Consider the following 12,708-nt stretch of genomic DNA (forward strand, 5'->3'; position numbering starts at 1 on the left):
GCAGAAAATGTTTATTTGCTCAAATAATTCTAAAAAGAACTCTTCCCTATTTCTAAGCCAACAGCAACACAGCAGATGTTTACAGTAGAAGAAGATTGTCTAATACCAAACCAGTGTGCTTTTCCAAACACAATCTGATCAGTATGTTCCCGTCTCTTTCACAAATGTAAATATAACTTGAATTTCAATTGCATTCACCCTCTCACCCATAGACAAAGTTCTTGTTGTTTAAACATAAATCTGCATCCTCTAAAGCAGGGGTGTCAAACACAAGGCCCGCGGGCCAAATCCGGCCCGCCAGACCTCGTCTGATGGCCCGCGGTGCCGCCGCCAGCCTTGCAGCCTCCCCTTTTTTTTTTTCAATGAATTTACTCCGTGCCTTACCTTCCGGGACCTGGCCCGACTTCTTCCTGCCCCGCACTGCTCCCTGGGTGTCGGACGTGACGTCATCACGTGACGTCCGCCCGACATCTCCAGGGATCAGAGGAGCGCGCGGACGCCGCGGAGAGGAGCAAGAAGAAAGAAGTAAAAGAAAGAAAGAAGTAAAAGGTAAGTAAAGTAAATGGAGGGGGCAGATGGCTGGGCACTATAAAAGGGGGCAGATGGCTGGGCACTATAAAAGGGGGCAGATGGCTGGGCACTATAAAAGGGGGCACATGGCTGGGCACTATAAAAGGGGGCAGATGGCTGGGCACTATAAAAGGGGGCAGATGGCTGGGCACTATAAAAGGGGGCAGATGGCTGGGCACTATAAAAGGGGGCACATGGCCTTGTGTTTTCCATATGTTTAATAAACAGTGTTTGGCAATATTTGTATGTTTAAAAAAAAATTAATGTTTGTTACCAAAAAACATTTTTCAATACATTGTACAATAATTGTACATTTGAATATCTACTTGTCATTATTCTGACTATGTTTCTGCTTTCAGAGCTAGTTATTACTTACATTATTACAAAAAACAGTAATAATTGAATGCAGTGACATTAATTTATGATAATAAAGAGTGGACACATAGACCTACAGATACAACCGGCCCTTTGATGGGGACCAAACTGCTGATGCGGCCCCCGATGAATTTGAGTTTGACACCCCTGCTCTAAAGTCTTTCACATCTCCATGCAAAACCAATTTTTGCTTATCACACATTTGGGGATGCTGAAAGCACCCACAGGCTGCTCTCCAAACCTTCGTTTGTATTTCAAAGAAAATGTTTGGCCACCAAAAGGCCTGCTGGAGCTAGCACAATTAACATATGACTTGCTATGCACAAGTTGCTGAAGAACAATTGTCAAAGCCTTTTAGAAACAAAATACCTCATACTTTTCTCATAAGTGATTTGTCCATGCAGTTCTATAACCGTGCACTCCATAATTCTCCAACTGCGCACGGCGCAGCAATATAACATTTTAAGACACACTATTAAACATACATTTAGTCATGTATAGTGCATGGTGCTTTAAAATGGCGTCTAGCGCCATTGCCTATTTAAATGGCGCCAGGCATGGTGGGTTAACGCCTTAGGCATCGAGGCAGCCATTACCCATGCGGCTGACGGGGTCTCCGGCCACACGACCAGATTGCGATTCGCAAATTTTACAGTCCTTACTGAATAAGGTCCAAAGTCTTTTTTATTCTGAAGCTCTGAGGACTACTACAGCAAAAAGCTGGTCCGCTCGTTTTCACTGAGCATCAGCCATTCTGCTAGAAGTGGGTAGCTAATTCCTTCCATTTACAGGACTTACATGTGTAATACATCTGTAGACAAGCATTAACTACTTCTCCAAGATTACTGTTTAAACTTTAAAGACTTCCACTTGGTAAACTACACATGTAGCAAATGTTACTGTAGATGATGAAACATGTTCATACGATAGGCTCAGAACACCAGGCCTATGGCCTATATTAACAATGCATCAGCCTGACAGAAGTAAAGTATGACTCAGAGTCTTATCGGAGTGCTAAAACACAAGAATACGTTCTTCTTTTATATTAATGAATTTCTTGTCTTGTTTATTCTTTTCATGATCAATTCTGACTTCATTCCTGTTTAATGCAGCTGAACTGAAATTGAAAGATTTTTTCAACTTTAAAGATCATGCAGGTCAGGTGGCAACTAAGGCCCTCATTCCGAGTTGTTCGCTCGCTAGCTGCTTTTAGCAGCATTGCGCACGCTAAGCCGCCGCCTACTGGGAGTGAATCTGAGCTTTGCAAAATTGCGAACGAAATATTCGCATAATTGCGAATAGAAATCTCTTTGCAGTTTCTGAGTAGCTCGAGACTTACTCTGCCACTGCGATCAGTTCAGTCAGTTGCGTTCCTGGTTTGACGTCACAAACACACCCAGCGTTCGCCCAGCCACTCCCGCGTTTTTCCCAGAAACTGCAGCGTTTTTCTGCACACACCCATAAAACGGCCAGTTTCCGCCCAGAAACACCCACTTCCTGTCAATCACACTACGATCACCAGAATGATGAAAAATCCTTGTTATGCCGTGAGTAAAATACCTAACTTTTGTGTAAAATAACTAAGCGCATGCGCTCTGCGAACCTTGCGCATGCGCAGTAAGTGACTAATCGCAATATAGCAAAACTCGGCAACGAGCGAACAACTCGGAATGAGGGCCTAAGAGTGATAAACTGCAGATGTCAGCAAGCGATTCAACTTACTCTTGCAGGCTGTCTTCTGTATAACACTATTGTGGTACAAGTAATAGTTGTATATAACTCCAGCACACTCACCGGCACTGTAGTTGCTGCTGGGATTTCCCCAAGCCTCTCGCAGGGCCTCTGCCACTACCTTAACCACTTCTGCTGAAGGAGGAGTAGTTGCATTGTAGTCTAAGTAGACCTTACTGTACAAAGGAGGGAACAACATAATCTGGTTATAATGAGAGCTATAAGATATTCTTCTAGAAAATAAACATTATTCTACACATAACTTAGTAATATAGTGTATAAATTAAGTAAACAGACTGCAAATATTAAGCTCTCATCAATTCCACGTAACTGATAACTGTATAATGTAAGAATATGATTCATATACAGTATTTTTATGAAAAGGTATTATGAGATTAGCGGTACAGTTCATTTTCAAGACAAGCCCTGAGTGAATGGTTAAGCAGGTGACTCACAGTTTATGTGGCAAAAGATTAGGGGATAACAGAGCTACAGTAAGTAACCAGAAGAGCCAGATAAAGTCCTCAGGCAGTGGCGTCAGAAGGGAGGTGCGGCCTGCACCTGGTTGTCACCAAAGTGACAACTCCTGCTCAGTGACAGGAGCCAAGTGCTGCACTGTAACATTACAGTGCAGCAACCCGAATCCTGTCACTGAGCAGGAGCCGGCACTGCAGTAAGAGCACTCCTCTAGGCAGCCCATTCCTCCCGGACGGGTTCACTATGGTATGCCGGCGGTCGGGCTCCCGGTGACCAGCATACCGGCGCCGAGAGCCCGACCGCCGGCTTACCGACAGTGTGGCGAGCGCAGATGAGCCCCTTGGAGGCTCGCTGCGCTCGCCACACTACGGGCACGGTGGCGCGCTATGCACGCCACGCTGTTTTATTCTCCCACCAGGGGGGTCGTGGACCCCCACGAGAGAGAATAAGTGTCGGTATGCCGGCTGTCGGTATCCCGGTGCCGGTATACTGTGCGCCGGGATCCCGTCAGTCGGCATACTGAAGACCACCCCTCCCGGACCCCCGGCGTGATGAAAACGGGGGTCGGGATGGCTAGCCACGCCCATATCCTGCGGAGCCACGCCCTATCCTACGAAGCCACGTCCCCGTCCTGTGAAGCCATGCTCCCGTCTTGCGACGGCACGCCCCCTTTTGAACCCGCCACATCGGGTGTAAAGGGGCAGAGCAACGTCTATGTCCTCAGGATCAGTCTACTGGTTGGCTCCAGGAAGATGGTCAGCCGGGAGCACACCATTGGGGATTTGGTGGTTACCAAAAACTAGAGATGTGCGGCTCGGATTTGACTCAGATTTTCCCGCCAAAATTGGATCTCAAAACGAGGCAAATCTTTTCACGGCAAAGCGTCATCTTTGTCACTGGATAGGGTTACCACCTCATCTCTTTAATTCTGGACACACATTAATTGCCCAGGTTCCGTGGCTGATTAAAACCAGGTGAAATGGAGTCTTGAAGTCAGCCAGCCACAGAACCTGTATAATTAATACGTGTCCAGAATTAAAGGGTTGAGGTGGTAACCCTATCAATGGAAGATGACGTTTTCCTGACAAAACGTAATCTTTCATGGACAAAGATGATATTTTGAGATCCAATTTAGGCAGGAAAATATGAGTCAAATCCAAACTGCATATATCTACTAAAAAAAAAAGATTTTAAACCTACCGGTAAATCTTTTTCTCCTAGTCCGTAGAGGATGCTGGGGACTCCGTAAGGACCATGGGGTATAGACGGGTTCCGCAGGAGACATGGGCACTCTAAGACTTTAGATGGGTGTGAACTGGCTCCTCCCTCTATGCCCCTCCTCCAGACCTCAGTTATACAACTGTGCCCAGAGGAGACGGACAGTACGAGGAAAGGATTTTTGTTAATCTAAGGGCAAGATACATACCAGCCCACACCATCCACACTGTACAACATGGAATATACGAACCAGTTAACAGTATGAAACAAAACAGCATCAGCCAGAGACTGATCTCAACTGTAACATAACCCTTATGTAAGCAACAACTATATACAAGCCTTGCTGAATTTGTCCGCACTGGGACGAGCGCCCAGCATCCTCTACGGACTAGTAGAAAAAGATTTACCGGTAGGTTTAAAATCTTATTTTCTTTTACGTCCTAGAGGATGCTGGGGACCATGGGGATTATACCAAAGCTCCAGACCGGGCGGGAGAGTGCGGATGACTCTGCAGCACCGATTGAGCAAACATGAGGTCCTCATCAGCCAGGGTATCAAACTTGTAGAATTTTGCAAAAGCTGTAATGCCGAGACACCTCGGGCAGCCGCCCAAGAAGAACCCACCTTCCTAGTGGAATGGGCCTTTACCGAATTTGGTAACGGCAATCCAGCCGTAGAATGAGCCTGCTGAATCGTGTTACAGATCCAGCGAGCAATAGTCTGCTTAGAAGCAGGAGCGCCAACCTTGTTGGCTGCATACAGGACAAACAGTGCTTCTGTTTTCCTAACCCGAGTCGTCCTGGCTACATACATTTTTAAGGCCCTGACTACATCAAGTGACTTGGAATCCTCCACGTCACCCATAGCCACAGGCACCACAATAGGTTGGTTCATAGGAAACGCCGAAACCACTTTAGGCAGAAATTGAGGACGAGTCCTCAACTCTGCTCGATCCACATGGAAAATCAGATAGGGGCTCTTGTGAGACAAAGCCGCCAATTCGGACACCCGCCTCGCAGATGCCAAGGCCAACAACATGACCACTTTCCAAGTGAGAAATGTTAATTCAACTGTTTGAAGAGGTTCAAACCAGTGTGATTTAAGGAACTGTAACACCACGTTAAGGTCCCACGGTGCCACTGGGGGCACAAAAGGAGGTTGGATGTGCAGCACTCCCTTTACAAAAGTCTGGACTTCTGGGAGAGAAGCTAATTCCTTCTGAAAGAATATAGATAAGGCCGAAATCTGCACCTTAATGGAGCCTAACTTTAGGCCCATATCCACTCCTGTCTGTAGAAAATGGAGAAAACGACCCAGCTGAAAATCTTCCGTAGGAGCATTCTTGGCTTCACATCAAGATACATATTTCCTCCAGATACGGTGATAGTGCTTCGCCGTTACCTTCTTCCTAGCTTTGATTAGATTAGGGATGACTTCCCCGGAATACCTTTCCTAGCTAGGATTCGGTGTTCAACCGCCATGCCGTCAAACGTAACCGCGGTAAGTCTTGGAACACACAGGGCCCCTGTTGCAATAGGTCCTCCCTGGGAGGAAGAGGCCACGGATCTTCTGTGATCATTTCCTGAAGATCTGAATACCAGGCTCTTCGAGGCCAATCTGGGACAATGAGTATTGTCTGCACTCTTGTTCGTCTTATTATTCTCAATATTTTTGAGATAAGTGGAAGCGGAGGGAAAACATAGACCGACTGAAACACCCACAGTGTCACCAGGGCATCCACCGCCACTGCCTGAGGGTCCCTCGAACTGGAACAATACGTCCGAAGCTTTCTGTTGAGGCGTGACGCCATCATGTCTATTTGAGGAAGTCCCCAACGACTTGTTACCTCTGCAAAGACCTCTTGATGAAGTCCCGACTCTCCTGGATGGAGATCGTGCCTGCTGAGGAAGTCTGCCTCCCAGTTGTCTACTCCCAGAATGAAGACCACTGACAGAGCGCTTACATGATTTTCTGCCCAGCGAAGAATCCTGGTGGCTTCTGCCATTGCTGCTCTGCTCCTTGTCCCACCCTAGCGGTTTACATGCGCCACGGCTGTGACGTTGTCTGACTGGATTAGAACGGGTAGGTTGCGAAGAAGATTCTCCGCCTGTTGCAGGTCGTTGTATATGGCCCTTAATTCCAGCACATTGATGTGTAGACAAGCCTCCTGGCTTGACCATATTCCCTGAAATTTTTTTCCTTGTGTGACTGCTCCCCATCCTCGGAGGCTCGAGTCCGTGGTCACAAGAACCCAATCTTGAATGCTGAACCTGCGACCCTCTAGAAGGTGAGCACTCTGGAGCCACCACAGGAGAGAGACCCTGGCCCTGGGGGACAGGCTTATCCTCCATTGCATCTGTAGATGGGATCCTGACCACTTGTCCAGAAGGTCCCACTGAAAAGTTCTCGCATGGAACCTGCCGAACGGAATGGCCTCGTAGGCCGCCACCATCTTTCCCAATACTCAAGAGCATTGATGAACGGACACTCTTTTTTGTTTCAGCAGGTCCTTGACCATGTTCTGGAGTTCCTGGGCTTTTTCCATTGGGAGAAAAACCCTATTTTTTTCCGCTTCCAGAATCATGCCCAAAAATGACAGCTGAGTTGTCGGAACCAACTGCGACTTTGGTAGATTTAGAATCCAGCCGTGTTGTAGTAGTACTCTCAGGGAGAGAGACACGCTTTTTAGTAACTGATCTCTTGATCTTGCCTTTATCAGGAGATCGTCCAAGTATGGGATAATTGTGACACCCTGCTTGCGCAGGAGCACCATCATTTCCGCCATTACCTTGGTGAAAATTCTCGGGGCCGTGCAAAGCCCAAATGGCAACGTCTGAAACTGGTAATGACAATCCTGTACAGCGAATCTCAGGTACGCCTGATGAGGAGGATATATGGGGACATGAAGGTATGCATCCTTTATGTCTAGTGACACCATAAAATCCCACCCTTCCAGGCTGGAGATCACTGCCCAGAGAGATTCCATCTTGAATTTGAACTTCTTCAAATATAGGTTTAGGGATTTCAGATTCAGAATTGGTCTGACCGAGCCATCCGGCTTCGGGACCACAAATAGGGTTGAATAAAACCCTTTCCCCTGTTGCACTAGGGGAACCCTGATAATCACTTGCTGTTGACATAGCTTTTGTATGGCAGCTGAAACTATTTCCCTCTCTGGGGGAGAAGCTGGCAAGGCCGATTTGAAAAATCAGTGTGGAGCCACATCTTCGAACTCCAGCTTGTAGCCTTGGGATACAATTTCGACCACCCAAGGATCCAAATCTGACTGAACCCACCCAGACTTGGCTGAAGAGTCGAAGACGTGCCCCCACCGGTGCGGACTCCCGCAGCGGAACCCCAGCATCATGCGGTGGATTTTGTAGAGGCCGGGGAGGATTGTTGTTCCTGGGAACTAGCCGTAGCTGGTGTTCTTTTCCCTCTACCTCTGGCGAGGAAGGAAGAGCCACGCCCCTTTCTGAACTTATGAGACCGAAAGGACTGCATCTGGTATTGAGGTGTTTTCTTCTGCTGTGGGGGAACGTAAGGCAAAACAGAAGACTTACCCGCGGTAGCTGTGGAAACCAGGTCCGCGAGGCCCTCCCCAAATAAAACTTCACCTTTGTAAGGCAAAGCCTCCATGTGTCTCTTTGAGTCAGCATCACCTGTCCATTGACGGGTCCACAAGTACCTTCTAGCAGAAACTGCCATGGCATTGGCTCTTGAACCCAAAAGCCCAATATCTCTCGCAGCCTCTCTCATATATAACGCTGCGTCCTTGATGTGCCCTAAGGTCAACAAAATACTATCTTTATCTAGGGTGTCAATGTCAGATGACAAGTTATCTGCCCAAGCTGCAGTTGCGCTACCCACCCATGCCGACGCTACTGCAGGTCTGAGCAGGGGTCCCGTAGTCGCATAAATTGATTTTGGACGGTAGTGCCACCTTTTTGGACAAGCGCGTTAAGGCCTTGTCCACCGTGGGTGAGGATTCCCACCGTACCCTGTCCTTTGAGGGGAAGGGATACACCACAATAATTCTCTTGGGAACCTGCAGTCTCTTGTCTGGAGTTTCCCAAGCCTTTTCAAATAAAGTGTTCAGCTCATGAGATGGGGGAAACGTTACCTCAGGTTTCTTTTCCTTAAACATGCAGACCCTCGTGTCAGGGACAGAGGGGTCCTCTGTGATATGCAAAACATCTTTTATTGCAATAATCACATATTGAATACTCTTGGCCACTCTTGGGTGCAACCTTGCATCATCATAGTCGACACTGGAGTCGGAATCCGTGTCGGTATCAGTGTCTGCTATCTGGGAAAAGGGACGTTTATAAGACCCTGAAGGTTCTTGTGACACAGTAACAGCCATGGATTGACTCCCTGCTTTGTCCTTGGACTCTGCTTTGTCCAATCTCTTATGTAATAAAGCCACATTAGCATTTAAAACATTCCACATGTCCAACCACCTTCTGCTCTGCTTCCTTCCTAGACGAGCCTTCCGCCTCAGACATGTCGACACACACGTACTGACACCCCCACACACACTGGGATATATGAATATGGGGACAGACCCACAACAAGGCCCTTTGGAGATACAGAGAGAGAGTATGCCAGCACACACCCAGTGCCACTAGATACTGAAACAAAGTCCTAGCCTGTACCGCGCTTTATATATAGAATTAGCACCAAATAAATGTGCCCCCCCCCTTGTTTATGTCCCCTGTTACTTGTTAAGCAGGGGAGAGTACGGGAGCAGCTTCTCTGCAGCATGCTGTGGAGAAAATGGCGCTGGTTAGTGCTGGAAGATCAAGCTCCGCCCCCTCGATGGCGGGCTCCGGTCCCGCTATTTTTATTATACTGGCAGGGAATTTATTATATACTGCCTCCGCAGTATCTATATACGTGTGCCAGTCATATGTGAGGTAAAAATTGCTGCCCAGGGCGCGCCCCCTGCGCCCTTGCTGTACCTGTGTGTGTTGTGGGAGCAATGGCGCGCAGCGCGACCGCTGCGCGGTGCCTCATGAAGATCTGAAGTCTTCTGCCACCTTTGAAGTCTTCTTGCTTCATATACTTACCCGGCTTCAATCTTCCGGCTCTGTGAGGAGTGCGGCGGCGCGGCTCTGGGACGAACAGCAAGGGGGCGAAACCTGTGTTCCGACCCTCTGGAGCTATTGGTGTCCAGTAGCCTAAGAAGCAGAGCCCATCAGTCCAGGTAAGTGGGTCTGCTTCTCTCCCCTCAGTCCCAGGAAGCAGGAAGCCTGTTGCCAACAGTGCTCCCTGAAAATAAAAAACCTAACAAAAGTCTTTTCAGAGAAACTCAGTAGAGCTCCCCTGCAGTGCATCCAGTCTCCTCTGGGCACAGGCTCTAACTGAGGTCTGGAGGAGGGTCATAGAGGGAGGAGCCAGTTCACACCCATCTAAAGTCTTAGAGTGCCCATGTCTCCTGCGGAGCCCGTCTATACCCCATGGTCCTTACGGAGTCCCCAGCATCCTCTAGGACGTAAGAGAAACAAGGCCTTCAATTTGGTACTAGAGTTAGTCAGTCCCAAGTTTCTGAGAGCTCACTGGCAGTCAGTGGAGAATTAATCAGGAGCGCATAGGCAGATGGTTAGTGCTCCCCAGAGACATAATAAGGATAAATAAAGCCAGTATCGGCTCTGGCTGGGCCACTCAAGGACATTCACAAAGTTATCCTGAAGCCACTCCCTTGATATCTTGCCTGTGTGCTTAGAGTTGTTATCCTGCTGAAAAATGAACCGTAGCCACAGTCTGAGGTCAAGAGCGTTCTGGAGCAGGTTTTCATCCAGGATGTCTCTGTACATTGCTGCATTCATCTTTCCCTCTATCCTGACTAGTCTCCCAGTTCCTGCCGCTGAAAAACATCCCCACAGCATAATGCTGCCATCACCATGCTTCACTGTAGGGATGGTATTGGCCTGGTGATGAGCGATGCCTGGTTTCCTCTAAACATGACGCCTGGCATTCAAGCCAAAGAGTTCAATCTTTGTCTCATCAAACCAGAGAATTTTGTTTCTCGTAGTCTGAGAGTCCTTCAGGTGCATTTTGGCAAACTCCAGGCGGGCTGCCATGTGCTTTTTACTAAGGAGTAGCTTCCGTCTGGCCACTCTACCATACAGGCCTGATTGGTGGATTGCTGCAGAGATGTTGCCCTTCTGGAAGATTCTCCTCTCTCCACAGAGGAATGCTGTAGCTCTGAAAGAGTGACCATCGGGTTCTTGGGCACCTCCCTGACTAGAGCCCTTCTCCCCCGATCGCTCAGTTTAGATGGCCGGCCAGCTCTAGAAGGAGCCCTGATGGTTCCGAACTTCTTCCATTTAAGGATGAGGAGGCCACTGTGCTCATTGGGACCTTCAAAGCAGCAGATATTTTTCTGTACCCTTCCCCAGATTTGTGCCTCGAGACAAACCTGTCTCGGAGGTCTACAGACAATTCCTTTGACTTCGTGTTTGGTTTTTGCTCAGACATGCACTGTCAAGTGTGTGACCTTATATAGACAGGTGTGTGCCTTTCCAAATCATGTCCAAACAACTGAATATACCACAGGTGGACTTCAATTAAGCTGTAAGAAGATATCAAGGATGATCAGTGAAAACGGGATGCACCTGAGCTCAATTTTTAACTTCATGGCAAAGGCTATGAATACTTATGTTCATGTGATTTCTTCATTTTTGATTTCTAATAAATTTGCAAAAAGCACCAAAAAACTTTTTTCACGTTGTCATTATGGGGTATTGTGCGCAGACTTTTGAGGGGAAAAATTAATTTATTTTATTTTGGAATAAGGCTGTAACATAATAAAATGTGGAAAAAGTGAAGCGTTGTGAATACTTTCCGGATGCACTGTATGTGCTTACATTAATGCCAGTGGAAGTTCAGATCTCTTCAGATTTGGAATCAGCGGGGCGACTTTTACGCACCATGCGCCTTTGCAGACATTGACCCCACTCTGATTTTATGAGGTCTTCCGCTTCTAAGTTGTTGTTTTACCTAAAAGGTTCCACTTTCTAATAATATCACTTACAGGTGACCGTGGAATATCCAGTAGGGATAAAATTTCACAAAGCATTTTATTGCAAAGGTGGCATCCTAACACAGTACCACACTTGAAGTCACTGAGTTCTTCAGAACGACCCATTTTGTATTACAAATGTTTGCAAACAGAGACTGCATGGCTAGGTACTTGATCTTAAATGTGCAACGGGTATGGTAAAAACACCTGAATTCAATAATTACCAGGTGTGGCCAAATACTGTTATCCATATAGGGCCTTATTCAGAGATGGACGCAGCTGCGCATGCGCACCAGCCACATTGTGTGTGCGCGACCCTTGACCATGTGATCACATCCCAGAAGGATACAATTGCATGATGACTGACAGGCGATTGGTGTCCGGGAGCGGCGGCGCGCTAATGGGGGGGGGGGGGAGATTGGGTAAAGCGAACATGTTACCTGCATGTCCTGCGGTGCCCCGCCTTTGCAGTCAGGCTGCACAAGCAGGGGTTGACCTCTATTCGATGCATTCGCAATTAAATTGGAAACGCATCGCGGGACAGCGCCACACATGCTGGGTGGCCTTGCCCTGTACTGGGCGGCCACCAGCATGTGAGTATATGGTTGCATATTTTGCTGCGAGAGCAAAATCTGCGACCAACTCTGAATAGTCCTCATAGGGTTTACTGTAACGGATTTTATCCATATAATTAACCTATGCAGAGTTGTTGTTTTTTCCATTGCCCTGGGTTACCACACACAGCTGCTCTGTGGACACCGTTGTACAGAACACAGAAGAATGGTGTCCTAACAGAGGGAAACAAAATCAAACAATTCTGCCCAGTTATATAAACAGATGGTTAAGTATCAAGGAATAAAGCATAGATTTAGAAAAGGTTCTAGAAATGCATCTAAAATAAAATAATTTGATATATTCTATATATATATATATATATATATATATATATATATATAAAAAAAGATATATATATAAAAGAGACAAAAAAGGAGACTGACTCACTGATTGTCTCATCACAAAATCTTTTAAACCACAAGGCCTACAATCTTAAAATTTGGCAGGTAGCTTCTCCTTAGGTCCCAGGTGCTTGCTAAGAACCGTTTTTGACAAATGTCACTGTCCATCCACGGTAATCGGCAAAACTGGATGTGTGTTTGTATGTATGTATGTATGTATGTATGTATGTATGTATGTATGTATGTATGTATGTGTATATGTATTTTAAAGCATAACTCCGGAATGCTTGCAGCAATTTACATCAAACTTGGTACACATATGACTTACAATCTGGAAACAAAGACTGTGGGGGT

General features: G+C 47.0%; 1 protein-coding gene across 6 annotated transcripts in view; it reads right to left on the reverse strand.

Annotated features, from left to right (window-relative positions):
* Positions 1-12,708, reverse strand: part of SCLY (selenocysteine lyase) — a 215,140-nt gene that overhangs the window by 109,477 nt on the left and 92,955 nt on the right. For all 6 annotated transcript variants that reach the window (XM_063915807.1, XM_063915806.1, XM_063915803.1 and 3 more), the window contains one exon: positions 2,740-2,852. In XM_063915807.1, the coding sequence (XP_063771877.1) occupies positions 2,740-2,852 (113 nt within the window). The remainder of the gene's footprint in view (positions 1-2,739; positions 2,853-12,708) is intronic.

This window comes from Pseudophryne corroboree, chromosome 4, assembly GCF_028390025.1.
Source record: "Pseudophryne corroboree isolate aPseCor3 chromosome 4, aPseCor3.hap2, whole genome shotgun sequence".
NCBI classification, from domain to species: domain Eukaryota; kingdom Metazoa; phylum Chordata; class Amphibia; order Anura; family Myobatrachidae; genus Pseudophryne; species Pseudophryne corroboree.